The sequence below is a fragment of the Ahaetulla prasina genome, chromosome 1 (genome assembly GCF_028640845.1).
Source record: "Ahaetulla prasina isolate Xishuangbanna chromosome 1, ASM2864084v1, whole genome shotgun sequence".
NCBI classification, from domain to species: domain Eukaryota; kingdom Metazoa; phylum Chordata; class Lepidosauria; order Squamata; family Colubridae; genus Ahaetulla; species Ahaetulla prasina.
Genome location: NC_080539.1, coordinates 249034724 through 249062641, shown reverse-complemented (window position 1 = coordinate 249062641; position 27918 = coordinate 249034724). Strand labels below are relative to the sequence as shown.

The following is a 27918-nucleotide window of genomic DNA, read 5'->3' as shown; positions in this document are numbered from 1 at the left end:
AAATATCAAATTCTAATCGGATGATTTGATTCATTTTAGGAGGATCACCCCACAATTTGAACTTCAGAGTCAAATTTTTTGTAAGCGATCCTAATAAGCTTCAAGAAGAATATACACGGTATCTGTCTTTTTTATTTTAATCAGTTACCTCTTTGTTTTATTATATAAAATATGCTGTTGGTGTTAAATTTGCATGTGTTTGATCTTATAGAAGGCATTATGTAAGATATTAGTACTTCAGCTTCAGAGAGTCCTAGAAGAATCCAGTTTTGTGGATCTTTTGCAGTCATTCTTGAGTGGGCAGTTCTGTTTTGTGAACATGGGGCAAGTAGGGCTGCATCCATGGTTGTTCCAATTTGGTTCAATGCGAAATCCATAATTCTCTTCCCCATGCTATTTAGTACCTACATGAAACCCTTGGGTAGGTGTGTGTCAATTCAGAGGGACTTATTATCAGTGTAATGATGAAAATGAATTGTATGTATTCATCTCAAGTTAAACCTGGATGCTATCAAAGTTCTGACTCAGCGTCTGGAGACTGTCAGGGCTTGTTTGTCAGATCTGGCTTGATTTCAGTTCCAATGTTTACTTTAGATAGGGTTCCACTGGCCCTAAAGGAACATGTCTGTGATTTGGGGCTCCTTTGAATTCAGGCTTCTGCCAGTACAGCAGGTTGAACTATGGACACAAGGACCTTTCCAAGGTTTCACTGATAAGCCAGTTACAGGTCTTTGGAGACGAGGCATTTTCAAACAGTCAGTCAACATTCTTCACTCTCAGTTGGACTAAAGCAATGCATTCCGTGTGGGTCCTGCCTTACATGAGGCAACAGAAGCTACAGGTGCTCCAAAATATAACTGCCTATCTGCTGAGTAGAAATAGGACATCTGTCAATGTGCCACTAAGGCATTAGACAAAGTGCTAGCTTTTATCTTTAAAATCTACATGACTTGGTTTTTGAGTACTTACAGGTCTTTTCTTGGCAAAAATCAGGCCACTCCATTCATGCTGAGTGGGGAGTATACTGAAGTGTACTGTGCTGAGTGTTCCCACAGACATAAAGAGAGGACTGTGGGAGTCCAACACATGCTGAATCTCCTTGAGTACTAGGAGGTAGAAAAGTACATAATTCCTTGTGTAAATATATAAGTATATAGTAAATATTCTGAACAGCTTATTCATAAACAAGTATTCAAATTATTCATAAACATATATTCAAACTATATGAAGTCTTCAATGTATTGATGCAAACTATTGCCTGCCTATGAGAGGGACAGATTTATGCTTTCTAAATAAATAACACATTTGGTAATTTTAAAAAAATCAGTTGTATGTTTAATGTAGATAGATATCTAATGTAGATAGATAGCTATATGAACATTTTTTAAGAAAAGTTTTTTTAAAGCATTTATTACTGCAATTTGTTTTTGCTAAAGTACCTGTAATCTTAGTTGAGTTCCAGCACAGAAATTATTTACAATGTATATTGTAAGAAAAAAATCAGACAACTGAATTTAATTCCATTGTGGATTTGTATACCTGTAGTGCTGCTTTCATTTAATCTGCTCTTACTGTCCCTCAATACCTGAAAGTCTCCTAGGACAGCACCATTTTTCTGACAAACAAGTAGTCTAAAATAACAAATGTGCATAGAATTTGTACTCTTTCAAATGTAATGTCCTTGTAACAGTAATTCTCCCAATGGAATGCGGAAATAAAAGAATAAAAAGAAAAACTGGAAAATGCAGGAAAGAAAGAGGAAAAAAGAAAAATAAGGGAAAAATAGAAATTAAAAAGAAAGAATATAATAAAGGAAATATATAAAGATGTGACTTCACATCTTCTTTACAAGAAGTATGAAGAATTTTAGTAACTTATCATTTTCTCTTAAAATACATCAAATGAGCTCTTTTCCCCATATCCCATCTCTTGTCGGTAAACAAATACATAAAGTTTATCATTTCAGTTCTGATTTCAGCAAAAGTCTCTTAAGGCCTACCAGAGGTATCTACTTTTAACCTTGATCAAATAAATCAAGTTGATATTCCTTCCTTTTACTTCTAAAATCTTGATATTCAGTAAAATAAGGAACCTAGAACCTGATTTTTTTTTCAATTTTTCTCTGTCTTTCTCCAAAAATTCTTCAAAACTTTAACAAGCCTTTTTTGTAAATCCGTTATAGGAAAGTTATCCAAGTCAAGACATCACACAGTTTCTTTTATATGACCAATGTAACATCTTTTATCATGGCATTCTTAATGTCTGTCATTTTTAAATCCACTTTCAAGTCAGTCTCAATCTTGTCAGGTAGAACTTGTTCCTCTTCCATAATATATTTTAAACACAGTCTGTCTTTAGAGACACTATTAAAACTAACTTTCGGATTCATTACTCAAAAATATACTTCAATATGTCCAATATTAATTTTGTTATTCATTCTGTAATTGTAAATTGAATATGAATGTACGTCTCCTTTAATTGAAATCTAAAGTTCCCTCTAGTCTCTCTGCTTTCCAATTTTTAAAGTCTTTATCTTGCTATGTTTTTTTAAAAAAAACATTTTTTTTCAATGGGAAAGATTCTTTATTCTTTATTTCTTTATTTATTATTTTAACTTCTATTCTCCCGAAGGACTCAGGGCCGTTTACCGCAAGGTAAAAAGGAAGAATACAAAAATTAAAACATAGTTAAAAAACTAATTCAATTTAGCTAGAAATAATTAAAACTCTAATAAAACTCTGATAAAACCCCCATTAAAATTATTATTAGGTCAGCCCTGCGCGGTGGAACAAAAATGTCTTGAGCTCGCGTCGAAAGGTCCGGAGGTCAGGGAGTCGACGAATCCCTGGAGGCAGCTCGTTCCAGAGGGCGGGAGCTCCCACAGAGAAGGCCCTCCCCCTGAGGGTCGCCAGTTGACATTGTCTGACCGACGGCACCCTGAGGAGACCCTCCCTATGGGAGCGCACTGGTCGATGGGAGGCAATCAGTGGCAGCAGGCGGTCTCGCAAATAACCTGGTCCTAAGCCATGGAGCGCTTTATATTTAATTTATATTTTATATATAAAATATATATATTTATATGGAGCGCTTTATATTTAATTCCAGAAACTTATCTCAAATTTATCTGGAGCCTTAATCCATTCATATCTTTCTAATATCAATGAAGGAGACTATTTGTAGCTCAGGTTTGAAGTGAGGCATCCTTGGTGATCTCGGAGCTTGGTTATTTCTTTGCAGATGTTTCATTATTCAAACTGGTAATATCATCAGTGCCAGTAAGGAGTGGGTTTTCTTCTCAAGCACGATGATGTTACCGAATTTGGGTAATGAAATGTCCGCATGAAAGCAACCAAGCTCAGAGAGCACCAAGGACTCCTCACTTTCCAATATCAAAGTTTTAATCACCCTTTTGCTATTTCTTCCCCCAAAAAAGGTTTTTTTAAGTTCTTAAACTTGTAGGTAAAACATATTTCATTAGGGATTGAAAAAAAGTCACATGCTAAAAAAAAACAAAAACCTGTTCATCCAAAGGTTGCTAATAGCTGAAAAGCAATTAGAAAGCAATTTCCAAAAGTGATTAGAAAAGGAAGTATGTAAACTTAGTGTCCTTTCAAAACCACTGTAGTTCGAGCAAGCTGGTTATTCCATCTACTAGCTCTCTAAACCCACTGGAGACCACTATCTTCTTCTGAGGAGCAGTTGTTTGGAGCAATTCTGAGGGATCTGAACTTGTCTAGAGAAGAATTATTGAAGAGCAAACCTATCTACCAGCTTTTATATCTCTATCATCTGTCTGTCTGTCTGTCTGTCTCTCTCTCTCTCTCTCTCTCTCTCTCTATTTATCCATCATCTAGTTTTATTAGTTTATAATGTCCTATCTACCAGCTTTTAATTCTACTGAGGTCATCAGCTCCATTTTTTGCAGAGTGATCTGCAATTTCTTCCCAAGAAGTCCTCCTTTTAAATTAAATTGCCATTCAGTTTTAGTTCAGAATACAGGTAGTCCTTGACTTAACAACAGTTTGCTTAGTGACTGTTTGAAGGCACTGAAAATGTCTTGTGGCCATTTTTCACACTTAACGACCATTGCAGCATCCTCATAGTCATGCGATTTATATTTGGATGCTTGACAACTGACTCATATTTTTGACAGTTGCACTGTCCACGGATCATGTGATCACCTTTTGCAACCTTCTGGCAAGCAAAGTCAATGGAGAAACCAGATTCATTTAACAACTGTATTACAGTTGTGCGCAGGCTGCACTGGTTGCCGGTGGTCTTCCGGGTGCGCTTCAAGGTGTTGGTTATCACCTTTAAAGCGCTCCATGGCATTGGACCGGGATATTTACGGGACCGCCTGCTGCCGCCAGTTACCTCTCATTGTCCGGTACATCCAGTGTGCTCTCACAGGGAGGGCCTTCTTAGGGTGCCGTCGGCTAGCCAATGTCGGCTGGCGGCCCCCAGGGGAAGAGCGTTCTCTGTGGGGGCCCCGGCTCTATAGAATGAGCTGCCGGTGGGACTCTTGTCTCCTCCCTGATCTCCGGACCTTTAAACGCGAGCTCAAGACTTTCTTTTTTCATCAAGCGGGGCTGGCCTGATTGATTTTAATATGGGGGGTTTTAGCGGGTTTTTTAACAGGGTTTTAGCTTTTGAAAAATTTTAGCTAATATTTTAAGTATACAGCGGTCGAATTATATTTTTAAACTTGTTATAGTATTTTAATTTGTTTGGATTTTTGTTGTTTTATTTGCTGTACACCGCCCTGAGTCTTCGGAGAAGGGCGATATAAAAATATGAATGAATGAATAAATAAATAAATAAATAAATTACTAATGTAATAACTTCAATGATTCTCTTAACAAATGTGGCAAGAAAAGTTGTAAAATGTAAAACTCAACAAATTTCTCAGCAACATAAATTTCGGGCTCAATTGTGGTCGTAAGTTGAGGACTTCGAGACGACTTCCGTGTCCAGGGGCAACGGTCGCCTGAGGCTTCTCCTGCCCCAGTGACCGAATCCGGCCGCCGCCGAGGCCCCAGGGGCCAGGTGTTCGAAAAGGACACCTGCCGCACGGACGGCTCGCCAGGGTCTCCCAGCCGACATACAGGACTGGGGGACCGATGCTGGCGCGCCCTAGGCTCGGCGGGGTTTGAGGCCACAGGCCACGGCCATTACTTTGGTCGTCGCCTGGGCCGCTGTGCCCGTGACACCGGGCTTTGATTTATAACTGCAGCAGCCTGGTGGTGAACAGGAACGGAGAAGAATTGAGGAATGGAGAAGGGAAGGGGATATCGGTAAATGCGAGTGGAGTGCTCCGGAGTGCGGGGGGGTTTTTCTCCCCTGCGGCTGGAAGGAGCACGAGTCATTCTGGAGAGAGGAGAACTTAAAATAAGAAGATTACCGGTTTTGTGGAGCTCTGGAGAGAAGAGGTGATGGAGAAATTTAGGAGGGAGGGTTTGAGGCCCCCCCTCCCTCTGGGGAACAGTGGTGGCGTCCAGCTTCCGCCTTCACTATGAGAATCTTGATGGCATCACTTCCCTTGACTCCCTGGTTGACTAACTGTACTCTGGACTCGTTGCTCCTGTGAGTGCCCCCTGGTGGATCCGGAGGAAATTACAAGGATACTGTGCTTGCCTGAGGATTTTGAAAATTTTTTTTTTTTAAATGGCAAAAGGTCAGAGACCAACTGCTGGAGAGATGGAGAGAATTCTGGAAAAGTTATCCAATATGGACAAGAAACTGGATGATTTGCAAAGAGGCCAAACGGAAATAAGAGCAGAAATTGTGACTATCCAAAAGGATTTAAAGGATACTCAACAAGTCTCAGCAGAAAACAAGCAGAAAGTGGAAGGTCTGGAGGGTGAGATGCGGGCAGTGCAGAGAAGAGAGGAGACGACAGGCAATGCTGTGCTTGGACTACAGATGGATAAAATGTCTTATTTCCTTAGGTTTCAAAATTTGGAAGAAGTGGACCAAGAAGATTTGAGAGATGTTGTGACTAAATTGTTGGGAGAATTTCTTGGGAGAGGTGTTGATTTCATGAATTGGGATGTGGATCGAGTTTATAGAGTTAATTCACAATATGCACGCACGCATGCAGTTCCCAGAGAGGTTCATGTCAAATTTGTGAGAAGAGAGACGAGAGATGAAATTCTTAGAAAACATAGGAGTGGGGCACTGACTTATAGGGGCAGGGAGATAGCCATTCTGAGGCAGATTCCCAGACATTGGTTATCACCTTTAAAGCGCTCCATGGCATTGGACCGGGATATTTACGGGACCGCCTGCTGCCGCCAGTTACCTCTCATTGTCCGGTACATCCAGTGTGCTCTCACAGGGAGGGCCTTCTTAGGGTGCCGTCGGCTAGCCAATGTCGGCTGGCGGCCCCCAGGGGAAGAGCGTTCTCTGTGGGGGCCCCGGCTCTATAGAATGAGCTGCCGGTGGGACTCTTGTCTCCTCCCTGATCTCCGGACCTTTAAACGCGAGCTCAAGACTTTCTTTTTTCATCAAGCGGGGCTGGCCTGATTGATTTTAATATGGGGGGTTTTAGTGGGTTTTTTAACAGGGTTTTAGCTTTTGAAAAATTTTAGCTAATATTTTAAGTATACAGCGGTCGAATTATATTTTTAAACTTGTTATAGTATTTTAATTTGTTTGGATTTTTGTTGTTTTATTTGCTGTACACCGCCCTGAGTCTTCGGAGAAGGGCGATATAAAAATATGAATGAATGAATAAATAAATAAATAAATAAATTACTAATGTAATAACTTCAATGATTCTCTTAACAAATGTGGCAAGAAAAGTTGTAAAATGTAAAACTCAACAAATTTCTCAGCAACATAAATTTCGGGCTCAATTGTGGTCGTAAGTTGAGGACTTCCGAGAGACGACTTCCGGTGTCCAGGGGCAACGGTCGTCTGGAGGCTTCTCCTGCCCCCAGTGACCGAATCCGGCCGCCGCCGAGGCCCCCAGGGGCCAGGTGTTCCGAAAAGGACACCTGCCGCACGGACGGCCCGCCAGGGGTCTCCCAGCCGACATACAGGACTGGGGGGACCGATGCTGGCGCGTCCTAGGCTCGGCGGGGTTTGGAGGCCACAGGCCACGGCCATTACTTTGGTCGTCGCCTGGGCCGCTGTGCCCGGTGACACCGGGGCTTTGGATTTATAATTGCAGCAGCCTGGTGGTGAACAGGGAACGGAGAAGAATTGAGGAATGGAGAAGGGAAGGGGATATCGGTGGCAGTGGAGTGCTCCGGAGTGCGGGGGTTTTCTCCCCTGCGGCTGGAAGGAGCACGAGTCATTCTGGAGAGAGGAGAACTTAAAATAAGAAGATTACCGGTTTTGTGGAGCTCTGGAGAAGAGGTGATGGAGAAATTTAGGAGGGAGGTTTGAGGCCCCCCCTCCCTCTGGGGAACAGTGGTGGCGTCCAGCTTCCGCCTTCACTATGAGAATCTTGATGACATCACTTCCCTTCGGCTTCCTGGTTGACTAACTGTACTCTGGACTCGTTGCTCCTGTGAGTGCCCCCTGGTGGATCCGGAGGAAATTACAAGGATACTGTGCTTGCCTGAGGATTTTGAAATTTTTTTCTTTTAAATGGCAAAAGGTCAGAGACCAACTGCTGGACAGATGGAGAGAATTCTGGAAAAGTTATCCAATATGGACAAGAAACTGGATGATTTGCAAAGAGGCCAAACGGAAATAAGAGCAGAAATTGTGACTATCCAAAAGGATTTAAAGGATACTCAACAAGTCTCAGCAGAAAACAAGCAGAAAGTGGAAGGTCTGGAGGGTGAGATGCGGGCAGTGCAGAGAAGAGAGGAGACGACAGGCAATGCTGTGCTTGGACTACAGATGGATAAAATGTCTTATTTCCTTAGGTTTCAAAATTTGGAAGAAGTGGACCAAGAAGATTTGAGAGATGTTGTGACTAAATTGTTGGGAGAATTTCTTGGGAGAGGTGTTGATTTCATGAATTGGGATGTGGATCGAGTTTATAGAGTTAATTCACAATATGCACGCACGCATGCAGTTCCCAGAGAGGTTCATGTCAAATTTGTGAGAAGAGAGACGAGAGATGAAATTCTTAGAAAACATAGGAGTGGGGCACTGACTTATAGGGGCAGGGAGATAGCCATTCTGAGGCAGATTCCCAGACAGGTACGTGAAATGAGAAAGAAATATTACTTTTTGTCAAGCAAATTGTACCAGAAGGAGTAGGCTTCAGATGGCTGATGCCAGAGGGATTGATGATTTTCCGGGAGGGCATTACGAAAAAATTAGTACAATTATGGAGGCTACGGCCTCGTGGAGGAACACAAAGCCCTCCTGGAATTAGATGACCCAGGAATTGAAGAAGGGAGGTTATAGACCATGGGGCGGAGGCGGCTGCCGCTGTTGCGGCCCTGGAGTTGGGTCAGGCTGAACCCAGAGTTCTGAGATCTAAAACTAGGAAGTGATAAAGATATTTGGTATTGTGTTGGTTTTCCTTATTCTCTTTTGTATGATATTCTGTTTATTCTTGACCCTTCTTTATTGCGTATGTAAGATTTGTAAACTTAGCTACTTCGTGTCACCTGCTTGCCATATGGCTGTTGTAAGTGTTAAAAATTTGAGCAAAATTCTTATCTTGCATAAGAAAAATGAAAATTTACCATACCTGATATGTATTTGTATAAACCTTTTTTGACCAATAAAAACTTTTTGAACTGTAAGTTGAGGACTTCCTGCATATCATTTTTAAAGTGCATTTAATAGATTAGATGGATCTTTAAGATTACCATAGAGTTTCCCAAAAATAATGAAAAGACTTGTCTTTTGATGAAAGTCTCTATACCAAGATAATATAAGCAATACTTTAAATTCAAATGGATAAATCCTAAGAGCCAAACAAAAGAATCTTTAAAGTTGGACTCTTTACCCCAAAGGAGCTTATATAAAAACTACCTAAAATATGGAGCTAAAATACAAAATTCCATTACATAAATATAAGTCAAAACATTTTTATGAATCTTCACTCTCAGTTCGTGAACGGAAGCAATTATCTTTGATGCAGAGAATATTAAAGCACCAGATTTAATGCATATGCATCCCAATAGCAGTGTATCTGAATCCTGATTTAATTATTTTTAAAATATGTATTAATTAAACAAGTGGTTGTAAATATTGATTATAGACCAGTATCATATTTCTATGACATTGATTAAAAATTATCCAGTTTCAGACATGGAATAAATAGGAGATAGAGATAACAATGTGAGATTTTCTAATAATTTCATTAGATTGCAGATCTTCAGCTCAATCTTTCGCATTAGTTGATTTATTTATTTTAGTGTAATAATAAAAAGAAATCGGCTTTAATTTTGTTTTGTTTTACTAGCCAAAATAAAAGCATTTCATAAAATGCAGATGCCAAAGTCAAAAGACATTTTAATTTTGTTAGATAAGAATTTAAAAATAAGTTTGTCAACCTGTTGTTCTTGTTTACTTTTTCTTTAAGGTACCAGTATTTTTTGCAAATTAAACAAGATATTCTTACTGGAAGGTAAGATTTGTTTGTTTTACAAACTTGAGTGTCTTGTGAATCAGGGCAGGGATGGGCAACATTCATTAAACAACATGATATAATGCTATAATCAAGTGATTGCAAGCATTCTATGAAAAAATTAAAATGTGTACTAGAATATTGTAAATACAAATGTAATGATGGGACATCATGTTTTATAATAAATTCAGAATTATACTAAATTGACTTTAAATGCTAAAATTTTCTTACCTGTCTCCTAATATTCCTGTACTTCCAATTCCCAACAGGATGTAGAATTTCTATTCCTTCCAGGTAGACAATATGTTCTATAAAAAGTGACCATGTTTATTTTGAACGACATGCTAGGATTCTCAGATATTGCTCATTTACATTTGTCTCTCCCTGAGTTGTCAACAACAAAACACAAACTCTGATTTCACATGTTAATAGACTTGGAGATCTTGCCAGTCTTTATCAGGCTAGGATATAAAACCCATGGTTCTTAATTTATAAATCCTGCCTTTTCTGGGTGTCAGGCTATCTGGTTTTGATATTAATAAGCAAATTCCTTTTGTTTATGGTTGTAATAAAAGAAACCGAACCAATGTTAGGCTAAATCAGTATTCAGCTTGAACATAGGAAACCAATATTATCCAGAATCCTGGCTTAGCATTTTGATATGTCTATACAGATATGTTAATGACTGCCCTGTTTAGTGACCATTTAAAATTACAACGTGCTGAAAAACTTTATAACTGGTCCTCGACCTTATGTCACAGTTTCCCCATGTGATTACCATTCGGGCACTTTGCAACCAATGCACATTTACAACGATCACAGTTTCCCACAGTTATATGATAGTTATTTGTGAGATTCAAAGCTGGCTTCTGACAAGTAGAGTCAGTGAATAAACCAGTAACATCACATGACGACTCACTCAATGACCACAGGTAATTCACTTAACCACAGTGGAACCGATTTTGTAAATTTTATATGGTCATGTGATGTTTCACTGAATGCCTGCACGGCTTAACAATAGAGCTGACGATCCCAGTTGTGGTTATTGAGGAATACATATCAGTTTATTCATATTCAGAATAATTAAATGTATACTTTCAATCATTTAAATATCAATTGATAGGCATATTTTTATTTTTTAAAATAGGAAAGTATATCAAGATTCAGCTCACGAAAGAAATGTGTTCTGTACGAAGTTTTCATAAGGAAATATATCCACACAGTGTTCAATAGGCTTGCCTAATTTAAATAAATTGATAAAACAGTTTGGATTTAAATATTATAGTTCATAGAGGAGATTTTTAGGTTTTGTTTTTTACCTTTTACAGATTGCCCTGTCCTTATAATACCGCTGTACTCTTGGCTTCCTATGCTGTTCAGTGTAAGTACATATGTAAGTGTTTAAAATTGAGAACATACTGGTCAATGCTATATCTTGTCTGACATTTCGTGTTACACTGTGGCCCTTTCCTACAAATTCATGATACTTACAGATCTATATAACAGAAAAATGATAACTCTTCTCCATTGTTGCTCCCTAGCAGGTGACATTTTAGATGTGCTGCCTGTACTCAAAGTGTTAATCAGTACCAGACTAGTAAGCCATAGAGAGCCCTTCATTTGTCCACTCTGTTTTTGAAACTAGATAAATGGGTGGGCCATCGTTATATTTGAACAGTAGCAGGTTCTATAGTTTAAATATGCTTTAAGATTTATTTATTTTTAATATTACATTTAGGTTTCCCGATTATGCTAGCTTTCAATGTTTATCTAACGTAGATTTTATATTTTAAAATATACTTCATTTTATTAAGTGTATTTTTCTAAATGGCTTGTATTGCAATCTTACAATTTTTACAAAAACTCTGTTTAGTTTATACCCGAAAAGGTAAGAATATGGTTGCTGTCATAATATTATTTATTATGCCATTATTACAAGTCATTATTAGTAAAATTATGCCTTGAATGAATTCTGGTTGATTTCTTTGCTGGCCTATTTGTTTATTTTCTTGGCTATCCACAGTATTTTCAAGAGTCTTCTTCAATATCAAAGTTCAAAAGCATCATCCCTTTTCTATCCTGCTTCTTCAAAGTAAATTTTCAATTACATAGAGTGCCACAAAGAAAATTACAGTTTGCATTAATTTATATTTACATTTAATCTTAGTCCTTTTTTCTTACTGTGAGTGTCATTAGCATAACACAGGTTATTTATGTTTCATCCAGGAGATGGTCTGGACTTCTCAATTTTCTAAATATTTTCTACAGCATTACATAACATACACAATTAAAGGACTTTTTTTTTAATCAATTAAGTACACACTGACTTATTTTGGTATTCTTTGGCTTACTCAATGTCCTGCGTGCATCAGAAATAATTTCTCATGTTCCTCAGCCTTTTCTAAATCTAGCTTGAACATCTGGCCTATTCCTGGAATATATCAGGACTCTAATCTGTGTTGGATGATCCTAAACATTAACATAATAACAGAGTTGGAAGGGACCTTGGAGATCTTCTAGTCCAACCCCCTGCCGAGGTAGGAAACCCTATATCATTTCAGACAAATGGCTATCCAACATTTTCTTAAAAATTTTCAGTGTTGGAGCATTCACAACTTCTGCAGGCAAGTTGTTCCACTTATTGATTGTTCTAACTGTCAGGAAATTTCTCCTTAGTTCTAAGTTGCTTCTCTCCTTGATTAGTTTCCACTCATTGCTTCTTGTTCTATCCTCAGATGGTTTGGAGAATAGTTTGACTCCCTCTTCTTTGTGGCAGCCCCTGAGATATTGGAACACTGCTATCATGTCTCCCCTAGTCCTTCTTTTCATTAAACTAGGCATACCCAGTTCCTGCAACTGTTCTTCATATGTTTTAGCCTCCAGTCCCTTAATCATCTTTGTTGCTCTTCTCTGCACTCTTCTTTTTTACATTGTGGCGACCAAAACTGAATGCAATATTCCAAGTGTGGCCTTACCAAGGCATTATAAAGTGGTATTAACACTTCATGTGATCTTGATTCTATCCCTCTGTTTATGCAGCCCAGAACTGTGTTGGCTTTTTTGGCAGCTGCTGCACACTGCTGGCTCATATCTAAATGGTTGTCCACTAGGACTCCAAGATCCCTCTCACAGTTACTGCTATTGAGCAAGGTACCACATATCCGGTACCTGTGCATTTTGATTTTTTGGCCTAAATGTAGAACCTTACTTTTTTCACTGTTGAATTTCATTTTGTTAGATAGCGCCCAATGTTCAAGTCTGTCAAGATTCTTCTGTATCTTGAGCCTATCTTCTGGAGTGTTGGCTATTCCTGCCAGCTTGGTGTCATCTGCAAATTTGATGAGTTCCCCATCTATCCCCTCGTCCAAGTCATTGATGAAGATGTTGAAGAGTACTGGGCCTAAAACAGAGCCTTGGGGTACTCCACTGCATACTTCCCTCCATGTGGATGTAGTTCCATTGAGGACTACACATTGAGTGCAGTTGGTCAGCCAGTTACGAATCCATCTGGTGGTGGTGCTGTCTAACCCACATTTTTCTACTTTATCTAGTAGTAGGTTATGGTCTACTTTATCAAATGCTTTACTGAAGTCCAAGTAAATTATATCGACAGCATTCCTCTGGTCTACTAATTTTGTCACTTTGTCAAAGAATGCAATAAGATTAGTCTGGCATGATCTGTTTTTGACAAACCCATGTTGGCTTTTGGTTATTACTTTGTTTGCTTCTAGGTGTTCAATGATTCGTTGCTTGATTATCTTTTCCAGAATCTTCCCTGGTATTGAGGTCAGGCTGATAGGTCTGTAGTTTCCTGGATCTGTTTTTTTTTCCTTTTTTGAAGATGGGAACTACATCAGCTCTTTTCCAGTCCTCTGGCAGCTCCCCTGTGCTCCAGGATCTTTGAAAGATATAGTTCAGTGGTTCTGAGATCATGTCTGCCAGTTCCTTCAGAACCTTGGGGTGTAATCCATCCGGTCCTGGTGATTTGAACTCGTCTAGGGTAGACAGGTGTTCACTTACTATTTTTTTTTCTATTTTAACTTGTGTTCCTAATCTGTTTTTGTGGTGCTGTTTTTGATAGGTTGGATTGTTTTTTTCCTTTTGTGTAAAGACAGATGCAAAAAATGAGTTAAGTAGATCTGCTTTCTCCCTGTTGCTTGCCACCTTTTTGCCACTTTCTCCCAGCAATGGGCAAATTGTTTCCTTGACTTTTTTCTTGTTTTTAACATGTTGGAAGAAGCTTTTTTATTTTTTACTTTTGTCGCTAGTCTTTGTTCGTTGTGAGCTTTAGCTTTCCTCACTTCATCTTTACAAGTTCGGGCTATTTGCTGATATTCTGCCTTAGTTATTTGCCCCTCTTTCCACTTTTTATACTTGTCCTTTTTGTCTTTCAATTTGTCAGATAGTTCTTTATGCAGCCATGCTGGTTTCTTTTGAGATTTATTATTTTTCTTCTTCATTGGTATTGTGCTAGCCTGGGCTTTTATAATCTCACTTTTCAAAATTTCCCAAGCTTCTTGAGTTGTTTTCCCCTTCAGGATTCTCATCCATGGAATCCTTCTCAAGCTCTCTCTAAGTTTATTGAAATTAGCTCTCTTAAAGTCCAAGACTCTAGTTTGACTTTGTTCTACTACTTGTGTTTGCATAATGTTGAATTCCAGTATTGCGTGATCACTTGCCCCCAAGGTTCCTGTAGCTTCAACACCTTCTATCATTTCATCTCTGTTAGTGAGAATTAAGTCCAATATGGCTGATCCCCTTGTTCCCTTCTCTACCTTTTGGGAAACGAAGTTGTCTGCTAGGTTTGTTAGAAACCTGTTGGATCTTCCACTTGGTGCAGAGTTTGTCTCCCAGTTGATGTCAGGGTAGTTAAAATCCCCCATTACTACTGTGATGTGCTTCCTACATACCTTAGTTAGCTGACTAGCAAAAAGTTCATCTACTTCCTCTGTTTGGTTGGGTGGCCTATAGTATAGACCTATGGCAATATCATTTCCCCCCCCCCTTTAATATTGACCCAAATGCATTCAAGATAATTTTCATCATTGTTGTGCTCTATTTCTGTAGAGATGTAGTTATTTCTTATATATAGTGCAACTCCATCTCCTCTTTTATTTGGTCTATTTCTTTTAAATAATTTATATCCCTCTAGCTGTATGTTCCATTTGTCGGTTTCATCCCACCAAGTTTCCGTAATGGCAACAATATCATATCTGCCCTCATTTACTTGAATTTCTAATTCACCCTGTTTATTCCTCATACTCTGTGCATTGGTGTATAGACATTTGAGTCCATTTTGATTGATCTTGTATTTACTGTCTACATAACCTGTGTTGTGCTTGACTGCCCCTACTTTCTTGCCACCTGTTTGACTAGTGCATATTATACGGCACTCACTATTAAATGCTTGGTTTTGCTTGATAGCAGGGCTGATAATCTTACCCACACAGACATCTGTATTACATGCACTGATAGCCCGATTAATTTTGGATTGCTGGGAACAGAAATTTTCTGTATCAATTAATTCTCTGTCCCCACTGTTCAGTTTAAATGTTTATCCAGAAAATCTATGAATGTATTGCTAAGTAACTCAGTCCCATTCTTTGATGGATGCAATCCATCTCTTTTGTACAGTTTTTCATTGGACCAGTTGCAGACATCATGACTAATAAAACCAAAGCCTTCCCTTTTACACCACTCCTTTAGCCATACATTAAACTCCACTACATGCTGGCCTTTACCTTTTTGTTCCTTATATACTGGTAAAACCTCTGAAAAGATAAGCCTACAACCTATACTACTAAGTTCATAACCCAAGCTCTGGAAATCATTCTGCACAGAAAGTACATCCTTTTGGGACAGATCATTTGTTTCAAGATGTATAATAGCATCAACATCACAATCTTTGCTGGCATTCTTGACTGTCTTAAGAATACGCCTCTTGTCTCTGCTGGCAGTAGCACCTGGCAGACACCTGACCTCTTTCAAAACCTCCATATCCTTTCCTAAATTTACATCCCTTACAATTGAATCACCAATCAGAAGGTGGCTTCTCTTTTTGGATACCGTGCTCTTCTTGTGTGACCGATCTGTAATACCGGATTCACACTTTTCCCTTTCCAAAGTAAATTCTTCATCTTGGACCATGATCCCCTGATCCCCTGTTTGAGTTATCAGTATCACAACTACCTTGACCTATCACTTTAGTATCCCTATTAAGGTCAGCAAGGGCACTATATCTGTTATACTGGGACACTGCAAAAGCTTTGTGTTTATGGTTCACAGCTCTCACCCTGCCAGATCCCACGGTTGTCCATACTGCCCTTCTCCTGCAGGATCTTTGTGGTAGAGTGGAGTGAAGGCACGGCAGCTGGAATGGCTGAATTGGGCACCTAATTTCTGCTTGGAGAGCATAGATTTGAGATTCTAGATAGGTAATCTGTCCACGTAGACTGCTGACTTGTTTACAAAGAGGACAGTACCCAAATTTGAAAAGAGCACTGCGAAAAATAGCTGCAAAACAAGTATTGCACTAAACTAAGCCAGTCATTTTGAAGTAGAATAAAATCACAATCTCAAGTGGACTAACCCTGAATATATTATTGCTATTTTTGATTTATAGTGATTAGATTAGATTCGGACGCCGTTAGGTGCGTGGGTTGTGAAAATGAAAATGAAATGGAGGCAGTTTTCTCTCTACTCACCCCCCCTCTCCCTCACAGCAAGCAGCTCCACCCACTTGCTTCTCTGGAGTAAAAATGAAAATGAAATGGAGGCAGTTTTCTCCCTACTCACCCCCACTCTCCCTCACAGCAAGCAGCTCCACCCATTTGCTTCTCTGGAGTGAAAATGAAAATGAAATGGAGGCAGTTTTTCTCCCTACTCACCCCCACTCTCCCTCACAGCAAGCAGCTCCACCGACTTGCTTCTCTGGAGTGAAAATGAAAATGAAATGGAGGCAGTTTTCTCTCTACTCACTCTACTCATAGTGTACTGTAGTCTGCAGATTCTGTTAAATCCTTTTCTTTGCTTTTAGCATGTAGATCAGTACCTTCCAGGTCATTAGATACTGGGTTTTTTCTTCTAGATTTGCTACCACAGGCTAGTTAGAACCATTATTTAGTTTTCTTCTGTTGTTTCATGTATTTCTGTAGATATTCCATCAATGTAACCTTTTGACTGGTTCTGGCCAGAGTGCTGATCTAACTTCATCTTCTAGTACTAGATGTTCTTGTAAGTAGGAGTATCTTCTATGGCATCTGTGATGTTGAAATCTCTATTGTACATAGTTTCAGTGTATTCTTTCCATCTTTTCTGATCTTCTTTGGAACAGTTAGTATCTTTTCCTCTGGTGAAGTGAGCTGCAAGTCACAAAAGCTTGTAACTTGAAATAAAAATTTTAGTTAGAAAAAGTCCTATCAGTCTCCTTCTGATCCTTTGCCATCATCAACTAAACATAGTTCTTCTCATAAAGAACTGTCTATTGGTGTCCTTTAGTGTACTATTTTGAAGTTGGAACTCATTTCTCATTTTGGGGATTTTTTGGGAGACTTACCCCATTTTTGTGTGTCCGTTTCCATTTTCATTTACAGTTTTGTCTCTTCTAACAGCTATTTAAAATTCTTCATTTTTCGTCCCTTTGATTATTGGGTGAGGGGAGTGTTACTTTATCTCTTTTGTTTTTTGCAATTTTCACTCTGTGGTCTGAGATACAATTTGCTTTCTTCTGTTTCTTGATCTTTGGCAATCTGTTTACACATTCATTCTTAAGTTTATTCCTTAGTACCTCTGAACCCTTATCAATGAGGTCTATAGCTTCAAAGTGATTCCTAATGTTCTCCTTAAAAATGGTGGTTATGTGCTCAAGGTCACATTATGGAAACTGCTTCGCTTTTTTCTTCTTTTCTTTTCTTCTTTTACCTTAATTAGGTAATTGCATAGAGCAATATCTAATCTGTTCTACAGTTGGTCCTGCCCATGTCTTTGTTGTTAATAATTGAGCTCTTCCACCTCCTTCTGCCAATAATATAGTCAATCTGATTTCTATGTACTTCATCTGGGAAATAACATGTATGAAAAGTGTTGCTTTAAAGTTTGTGAACTCCTGAATTTTTAATATTTCTGCATAAAAGTGGCCTAAAACACAACTGTTTGTACAAGTCTTAAAATTAGATAAAGAGAATCCAACTAAATAAATGAATATTATACTTGCTCATTTATTCATTGAGGAAAATGATCCAAAGCTATTATTGTGTGTGGCAAAAATAGGTGAACCTTTAGAATTATCAGTTAATTTGAAGGGGAAATTAGAATCAGATTTATCAATCATTGGAATGATTATCAGATATGAATGTGGAAGGTCCTGCATTCTTTAAAAAAAGCAACTCTGGGTATTCACTATTAAAGTCTGATCTTCACAGGCATGTGAAAGTCAAACAGGAGATTTCTGAGGACTTCTGAAAAACAGTTCTTGATGTCCAGCTGGTTGGAAAAGATTACAAGAGTTTATTTATTTATTTATTTTATTTTATTTGATTTTTATACCGCCCTTCTCCCGAAGGACTCAGGGCGGTGTACAGGCATAATAAAAAACCGACAATACAATATACAGATTTAAAATACGATTTAAAAAACTTATTTAAATTAGCCCAGTGATTAAAATTTACCATACTAAAACCCCGTTTAAAATTAATAAATTTAACATTAAAATCGATTTAAGCCAGCCCAGCGGATAAAAGATGAGTCTTGAGTTCATGACGAAATGTCCGAAGGTCAGGTATTTGGCGTAAACCGGGAAGCTCGTTCCAGAGTGGAGCCCCACAGAGAAGGCCCTTCCTGGGGCCGCCAGCCGACATTGTTTGGCGGACGGCACCCTGAGAAGTCCCTCTCTGTGGGAGCGCATGGGTCGGTGGGAGGCGTATGGTAACAGCAGGCGGTCCCGTAAGTACCCAGGTCCTAAGCCATGGGCGCTTTAAAGGTCATAACCAACACCTTAAAGTGCACCGGAAGGCCACAGGCAGCCAGTGCAGTCTGCGCGGAGGCGGTGTTACATGGGAGCTACGTGTAGCTCCCTCTATCACCAGCAGCTGCATTCTGGACTAACTGAAGCCTCCGGCGCACTTCAGGGAGCCCATGTAGAAACATTACAGTAATCCAAGCGAGGTACGCATGAGTGACTGTGCATAAGGCATCCCGATCAAGGAAGGCGCAACTGCGAACCAGGCGAACCTGGTGGAAGGCCCTCCTGGAGACGGCCGTCAAATGGTCTTCAAACGACAGCCGATCATCCAGAAGGACACCCAAGTTGCGCACCCTATCCTTTGGGGCCAGTAACTCGCCTCCAACAGCCAGCTGCGGCTGCAGCTGACTGAATCGGGGTGCCGGCATCCACAGCCACTCCGTCTTGGAGGGATTAAGCTTGAGCCTGTTTCTCCCCATCCAGACCCGTACAGCCTCCAAACACCAATGACTCCACCAATCCACTATCAGGAAGATTGTGTACAAATAGCAGCAATTCAACACTTTTGTTACCTTCCCCAGGAGTGGTCAATTAGTCAAGATCACACCAAGAGCAAGGCATGTAATACTCTGGGTGGTCTCAAAAACCCTTAGGACAATACCTTAAGAAGCTGAAGACCTGCCTTGCATTGGCAAATGATGGTGGTTCATGAGACCACCATCAAAAGAACATTGAACAGTAATGGTGTGCATGACAGTATTGCAAGGAGAAAGCCATTACTCTCAAAAAATAACATTGCTGCCTGTCTACAGCTTGTGAAAGATCATAAGGCTATTGGAAAAATGTTCAATCGATGGATGAGACCAAAAGTGTCTGAATAAAAAGTGTTGTTTGGCAAAGGGCAAATATTAGATTTCAGTATAAGAACCTTATCCCTTCTGTGAAATTTGGCTTGGACCTGCTTGCTTTCTCTGGACCAGGATGACTTGCCATCATTGATGGGCCTATGAACTAGACATCCATGAACTGAAGCTCAAGAGAAAGTGGATCATGCAACAACACAATAACCTAAAATACAAAGTAGTACAGCCAAGAATGATTAATGCTAAAGTTAAAATTAATGTTTTGGAACGGATCTTAATCCTATAGAAATGTTGTGGAAGGGAAAGTAGTTTCTGTGTGGAAGCTTTCCAGCATCCCTGAATTGAAGCTGTTCTATAAGGAGAAATGGGCTAAAATTCCTCCAAGCCAATGTGCAAGACTGATCAACAGTCATTAGACACATTTAGTTGCACTTATTGCTATCCAAGGAGGACACTCCGCTTACTGAAAGCAGAGGTTCATATACTACACAATATGTAGTACAAATCCATTGACAATCACTGATATATGTCACAAGTTTCTTATTTCTGTCATAGGGCTTTCAGATACTGTGTTCTGTTTGATATTTAGTTTAAAGGTGAACAATGCATGCTTCAACTTCAGATAGTGGCACATAATTTTGAGGTTTGTGTTATGAGTCTAATCTTATCTAAGTGTGTCTATACTCACTTATTTAGACTTATATAAAAACTTTCAACATTGACGAAAGCACTGTTTAAAAATCTGGAATATTAGAATGTTATTGGACCAATATATTTCTTGCGAGAACCGTTGCACTAGTTCAGTGATAGTGAACCTGACTTGTATGTCAAAGGTGATACAACATGACATTTTAGGTGACACCTCAGCTTTCAACTCCTGACAACAATTAATCTCTAAAGCATGCCCTGTACTTGTGTGAGTTTTGATGGCAGCAGAGAGTGGCATGTGTTCTCACATAGCCTCTGGAATTTGCACAAGAACAGGGTGTGCTTTCACACAGTTTTTGGAGGCTGCAGAGGCCGTGGAAGAGCTTTCTCTGAAACTGCTTCAAGAGGGAAGGCCTTGTGCAACTCGGAGCAGCCCTGGGTAGGCCACAGGAGTCTGAAAACAGAAAGAGAACATTGCTTGAAGGTAAATGGCACGTGGCAGATCCTGGGTAGCGTCTGGGGGAATGATATGGAGCAGCCTTTTTGAGTGGCAGCAGTGACTTTAGGGTTGACGTCAAAGTCTGGGCCTTTATTTAAGGCCCAGCTCAGCTCTTACACATTGAGGATACTGTTCAAGGTGGCCTAAATGGAGGCTGGAAAAATAGAGAATTGTTTTTCATTTGTTTGGGGGGGGGGGTTGTTAATATGTCAGCATAGTCAAGTTGAGCATTTTTTTTTTAAATTTTTGCCATGCCAAACCCAAAAGGTTTACCATAATTGCATTATTACAACAGAAACATACATTATTTTTTATAACAGTCTAAAAGAAGTTATTTAAAAACAAGTCTAGGAATATTGTATACAGCTCAGCATTTCTTTGAAGTTTTATTTGCAGTAACTGCCACTCCCAGGGAGGCACGTAGCTTTATAAATTGAACTGTAGCTTATCTCGTTGAAATTGGCTGTTGTTCAAAGGGAAGGTTCCAGGGGCACCTACCAATGCAATTTTGTCTATATTGCTATGGTAGACAATGCACATAAATATACATTTTTCCAAAAATATTTAATACTGTTCAATGTTGCTTATACAGATAGTTCTTGATTTATGACCATAATTGAGCCCAAAACATCTGTTGCTAAGCAAGACAGTTGTTAAGTGGATTTTGTCCCATTTTACGACCTTCCTTGCCACAGTTGTTAAATGAATCACAGCAATTGTTTAAATTAATAACATGGTTGTTAAGGGAATCTGGCCTCCCCGTTGACTTTACTTGTCAGAAGGTTGCAAAGGGGGAATCACTGTGACTGTCATAATTTGTCATAATAATAAGTTGCCAAGCTTATTATTGTCTGAATTTTGATCACATGACCATGGGGATGCTGCTAGTGTAAAAACTGATCATAGGTAACTTTTTTCAGTGCTGTTGTAACTTCATTCACTAAACAAACTGTTTGTAAGTCAAGAAATAACTGTACTGTCATCAGATATTTAATATTAGATTGGTACTAGTATATTAAATAATTCAATCGAATTATATATGTGATTCAATGAAACATATTTTGAAGGCGATTCATATGGAATTCATAGGATTTGCTTTCAAGCAAACATGCACCAGATGGTTGAAGTTTTTCTGACACTAATATTCAAGAAATGATTCATGTATATTCATCTTCACAGGATAACAGTCAAGTTGATTCATTTGTGGAAAGATCTGAGGAGATAAACTGTTTTTATTTCCGTATCTTCTGTTTGTTCTGCAAGTTGTTGAAACAGGGTTGCTGTTATATAAATAGCTTATTTTAACTTTCAGCTGAATTGGGAGACTACAACCTTACAGATAACTTCCCGGGCTACCTCTCGGATTACTCTTTCATCCCTGGCCAGCCTCAAGACTTTGAAAAAGAAATATCCAAACTACATCAGCAACATATGTAAGCATGACAAAAATATAAAGTTATAATAAAAAAATGACATGACTGATTCTCTTCCTGCAGAACTATTAGGTGTGTGCAGAGCAAAAGTAGCCATCTGAATTATAACCTAGCTTTTTCCATGGTGTGCTATTTACTTCTTATGAAGAAATAAAGCATTTAAAGCAAACATATAATTGCAAACCTATAAAAAAGAGGTCTTGTGAAAGAGCACGCCCTTGTCCTTGTTGATACTATATTTATGTTGAATTCCTGCTAACAGGGTCTATTAAATAAGGTATGCAAAAATACAGTTTTGCAATCAACTATTTCTGTATAATACTGAAACTACATTCTTCCATATTTCATGGAGAAAGTTTTGTTTTTAGGCAAGGGCTTGCCGGTTCATTTTACAAGCATTTTAAAAGAATTTAAAGTTTACTTATTTTTGCCTCCATATAGAGGTTTGTCTCCAGCTGAAGCAGAGTTCAGTTATCTCAGTACTGCCCGAACCTTAGAACTCTATGGAGTTGAACTGCACTATGCAAGGGTAGGTTTGAATAAATTGCTACTGTTTTAGTGGGTATCATCTGTAAACTTGTTTTGTATGAATTATCAATTTTAAATACATTTAAATATTCAGAGTAAATGAGCATGAATTAAACTGTATAAAGTGATGTATTCAAAATTTAATCCAATTATGTTTTGTTTTACATAACCCATGCAATTAAAGCTTTTAATAAAAATTCTTAACTACAAACCTGGCATGTAAAGTAGTAATTAGTATTTTAAAAGGCTGCAATTTGATCCACCTTTACATATGAGTAAATATTAACTGCTTCTAAATTGCATTCAAAGATGTTTTCACGTGGTGTGCTTAAAAGATTGTATTGATGGAAAATAACTTGATTCTCTTAATTTTCATGAGGCACCTTATAACAATTTAAATTCATATTAAAATTAAAAAAGGAAAGTTCGAAGTAGCAAGTAAGTAGTAGCTAAAAGTAGTCATTAAGTGCTGAGTTTTGAGTTGTTTTCTCTCTTCCTCATCTCTGGACTTGATGAGAAGATGGAAAAACCATATTAATTTTCTTAATAGTAGTGCTCAGCTGAGCATACAATCCATTGCTAACACATACATTTTAGCCCAATAAAAGAGAAGAAATCTGGCATATGCTGAGCCTTTGTTGTGTTTGAATAGATGTATATGCAAAGTAACCCCCACTTCACAGTCTCAACTGTAGCAGTTAACAATCACCATTGTTTTTCTCCTCCCCTTTCCCATTGCCTCCCCCCACTCCATTTAAGTATATAAATACTTTGTAATGTAATATAAGAAGCGAGTATCAGCATCTGAAGTCTTATCACAAACAATAAATGTCTGCCTTTAAGATCAAAGTATCATAAACTTTGCCCTCTTTCATAGAGGCAATTCTTACCTTTAGTAATAAAGAGCTTAGAGAATCAGGAAATGCGTGTGATCTTATAGTTCAGAGTTCGTGATAGAATTAAGCATGTTTGTTCAGTGTTTCACATGATTTTTAATCAGAAATGGACAATTGCACTGCGTAATTAACTTACATATAAGAATTAATTCAATATATTTGCTGGTTAATCAATTAAATATTGAATTTTTCTTAAACCCAGAAAAGAGGGAGAACAAGTTTTGGAAGAAGTCTAGCAACCACTTCCTATTATACAAAGTATAATGTTATGATGGTATCTGTGTCAGGGCATTTAAAGTTAGCCATGCTTAATTGGAATGTTCAGTTATAATATTACTGCTAGTTTTCGACCACAATTGAGAACAGTATCTTGATCACTGAGTGAAGTGAAGTGGTTGTTAAGCAAGACATTACCTGACCTCCTTGCTCAATGACCACAACCCCAATACTCCCAATTGCAGTCACTGAATAAACTTACGGTCGTTAAATGGACAGAGTTCTAAGTCCCAGGGCCAAGGTGTTTCGAGTGGGGAGACCCTGCTATGCCTGGTGCAGGCTATGTGTGAGTTGTGAGGGTCCTGCAATAGAGTGCAAAGCCACAGCCACCCCTGGGAACCTCAGCGGTCCCAGCCCAGCAGCATGGCCCTTGTCATTGGCAACACTAGGGTCTAGCAGGATACTATATTATTTCAAGTTTTGTGATTATTGTATTTTTCTGCCATACGATCAATTGTGTTTAAATAGACATAGAATAGTTCTTTATTGGGGAAAAATACAGGAGAACCTTAGGACGTTGATTGATAGTGAGAGTATGGGGAAAGCAGAAGAGCCAGAATATGATATTAAGTCAAAAAATGTTTTCCTTAATGCAAATTGACATTAAAGACCCATTAAGGAAGACTTATTGTTTCTTTACAGATGATAAAAGTTGTAATATTTCACACAAGAAATGAATAAGTATTCATAATTTTCTTGTTCTTTTTATAGGATCAAAGTAATAATGAAATTATGATTGGAGTAATGTCAGGAGGCATACTCATTTATAAGAACAGGGTACGAATTAACACCTTTCCATGGTAAGGATATGTTTTAAAAGCATTATTATTTGCTATGTACAGATATTCCTCACTGAATGACACTAAACAGGACTGGAAAATCCATTAAGGGACATGGTCATAAGTAAGTTAAGCAAGGACTTCATGTGATCTCAACTTGCAACATCCTGCCAGCTGTTGTGACCCAGGCCCAAGTAGGTAGTAGGAAACTCAGTCCGTGAAAAAAAAAACACCTTTATTCGAACAGCTGAGAATTAGTTCATTCGCATCATTCAACTCAAATTAAAACAAATTCCTCCCAACCCAAATTCCTCAGTCCTATCGCAAACCTTGGTCCAATTAGGCAAACTGCCAAAGGCCTTTCTTGGCAAACATTTAGAAGTCACAAAAATAAATGCAAGACATAGACGAAGCAGAAGATGAAGCTACCAACATTGTTTTCTGGGAAAGCCCAAAAGCTGTTACTGGTCTGTTTTAAGCCTTATGGGAGGGGCCAATCATCTCTTGGCCCTACTCCCAAGTTGTCTGTTTTGCTTGAGCTGCTCTTACCTTCTGGAAGCTCTTCTCATGCGTGCATTAGGAACAGGCTCCTCCTACTATCAGTCTCTGGAGGCTCTGGAGTCGGCACCTCACTCCCCGATGGCCCTGGCCTCACCTCAGCCTCATCGCTGTTTGCAGGCTGCTGGCAGACCACAACACTAGCTTCCTTCTTGACTTCATTCGTCAGAGGCAGGAAAGGTTAGAAGAGGGATGTCAAACTGGCAGCCCATAGACCGGATGCGTCACACACAGGCCGTGCCCATTCCAGTTCCATGAAGGTGGGGGGTTGCAATACGTCACATTATTATTATTATTATTATTATTATTATTATTATTATTTAAATTTCTATACCGCCCTTCTCCCGAAGGACTCAGGGCGGTTCACAGCCAAATAAAATACACAATAATGTTACAATATAAACACAATTAAAATACAATTAAAAAACTTATTCAATTGGGCGAAATTAAAATTTAGAATAAATAATAAAACCCAATTAAAACCCATAAATTTAAAAACTAACCCAGTCCTGCAGATGAATAAATGCGTTTTAAGCTCATGACGAAAGGTTCGGAGGTCCGGAAGTTGACGGAGTCCCGGGGGGAGTTCGTTCCAGAGGCGAGCCCCACAGAAGGCCCTTCCCTGGGCGTCGCCAGATGACACTGACGCACCGACGGCACCCTGAGAGTCCCTCTCTGTGAGGCGCACGGGTCGGTGGGAGGTATTCGGTAGCAGTAGGCGGTCCCGTAAATAGCCCGGCCCTATGCCATGGGCGCTTTGAAGACGTTCACCAACACCTTGAAGCGCACCGGAAGGCCACAGGTAGCCAGTGCAGTCTGCGCAGGATAGGTGTCACGCGGGAGCCACGAGGGCTCCCTCTATCACCAGCGCAGCCGCGTTCTGGACTAACTGAAGCCTCCGGATGCCCCTCAAGGGAGCCCCATGTGAGAGCATTGCAGTAATCCAGGCGAGGCGTCACGAGGCGTGGTGACTGTGCACAAGGCATCCCGGTCTAGAAAGGCGCAGCTGGCGCACCAGGCGAACCTGGTGGAAAGCTCTCCTGGAGGCGGCCGTCAGGTGGTCTTCAAAGACAGCCGTTCATCCAGGAGAACGCCCAAGTTGCGCACCCTCTCCATCGGGGCCAATGACTCGCTCCCAACAGTCAGCCGTGGACTCAGCTGACTGTACCGGGATGCCGGCATCCACAGCCACTCCGTCTTGGAGGATTGAGCTTGAGCCTGTTTCTCCCCATCCAGACCCGTCGGCTTCCAAACACCGGGACAGCACTTGATAGCTTCATTGGGGTGGCCGGTGTGGAAAAGTACAGCTGGGTGTCATCAGCGTACAGCTGGTACCTCACACGAAGCCACTGATGATCTCACCCAGCGGCTTCATATAGATGTTGAACAGAAGGCGAGAGAATCGGCCCTGCGGCACCCACAAGTGAGGCGCCGCGGTCGACCTCTGCCCCCGTCAACACCGTCTGCGACGGTCGGAGAGATAGGAGGAGAACCACCGATAAGCGGTGCCTCTCACTCCCAATCCCTCCAACCGGCGCAGCAGGATACCATGGCCGATGGTATCAAAAGCCGCTGAGAGGTCTAATAGGACCAGGGCAGAGGAACAACCCCTATCCCTGGCCCTCCAGAGATCATCCACCAATGCGACCAAAGCCGTCTCAGTGCTGTAGCCGGGCGGAAGCGGACTGGAGCAGGTCTAGATAGACAGTTTCCTCCAGGTGGAGGAAACTGATATGCCACCATACTCTCTACAACCTTCGCGCGGCGGGTTGGAGACGACGATAATTACCTAAAATAGCCGGGTCCAGGTAAGGCTTCTTGAGAAGGGGCCTCACCACCGCCTCTTTCAAGGCGGCGGGAAAGACTCCCTCCAACAAGGAAGCGCTCGTAATCGCCTGGAGCCAGCCTCGTGTCACCTCCTGAGTGGCCAGCACCAGCCAGGAGGGGCACGGGTCCAGTAAACACGTGGTGGCATTCAGTCTACCCAGCAACCTGTCCATGTCCTCGGGAGCCACAGGGTCAAACTCATCCCAGACAATATCACCAAGACCGCCCTCAGACGCCCCGTCCGAATCGCCACAATTTTGGTCCAGACCGTCCCGAAGCTGAACGATTTTATCGTATAGATAACCGTTAAACTCCTCAGCACGTCCCTGCAACGGGTCATCCCGCTCCCCCTGGTGAAGGAGGGAGCGGGTCACCCGAAACAGGGCAGCTGGGCGGTTATCTGCCGACGCAATGAGGGAGCCGTAGCAACGCCTCGCTTCCCTCAGTGCCACTAGGTAGGTCCTAGTATAGGATCTAACTAGTGTCCGATCAGCCTCTGAGCGGCTGGACCTCCAAGAACTCTCTAGGCGTCTTCTCCGGCGTTTCATCCCCCTCAGCTCCTCGGAGAACCAAGGAGCCGGTTGGGATCTGCGCCGGGTCAGAGGCCGCAGAGGCACGACACGGTCTAAAGCCCCAGCCGCAGCCCGTTCCCAGGCTGCGGCTAGTTCCTCTGCCGTGCCGTGAGCCAGACCCTCAGGAAGTGGCCCAAGCTCCGTCCGGAACCTCTCCGGGTCCATCAGGCGCCTGGGACGGTACCAACGTAATGGTTCCGTCTCCCTGCGGTGTTGGGTAGCGGTCAGAAAGTCTAGGCGAAGGAGCGAGTGATCTGACCATGACAAAGGTTCTGTGACTATATCTCTCAAGTCCAGATCCTTCAACCACCGACCAGAGATGAAAATCAGGTCCAGTGTGCCTCCCCCGATGTGAGTGGGGCCATCCACTACTTGAGTCAGGTCCAGGGCCGTCATGGAAGCCATGAACTCCCGAGCTACTGTCGATGACGAGCCGGCAGATGGCAAGTTAAAGTCCCCCATGACTAAAAGTCTGGGGGTCTCCACTGCCACCCAGCAAGCACCTCCAGGAGCTCGGGCAGGCGGCTGTCACGCAG

General features: G+C 40.5%; 1 protein-coding gene across 3 annotated transcripts in view; it reads left to right on the top strand.

Moving 5' to 3' along the window:
* Positions 1-27918, top strand: part of PTPN4 (protein tyrosine phosphatase non-receptor type 4) — a 135562-nt gene that overhangs the window by 57089 nt on the left and 50555 nt on the right. For 2 of the 3 annotated variants that reach the window (XM_058195629.1, XM_058195648.1), the window contains exons 5-10: positions 40-118; positions 9500-9544; positions 10873-10937; positions 21826-21946; positions 22388-22475; positions 24358-24446. In XM_058195629.1, coding sequence (XP_058051612.1) covers positions 40-118; positions 9500-9544; positions 10873-10937; positions 21826-21946; positions 22388-22475; positions 24358-24446 — 487 coding nt within the window. The remainder of the gene's footprint in view (positions 1-39; positions 119-9499; positions 9545-10872; positions 10938-21825; positions 21947-22387; positions 22476-24357; positions 24447-27918) is intronic. The other variant, XM_058195639.1, reaches the window with a different exon arrangement.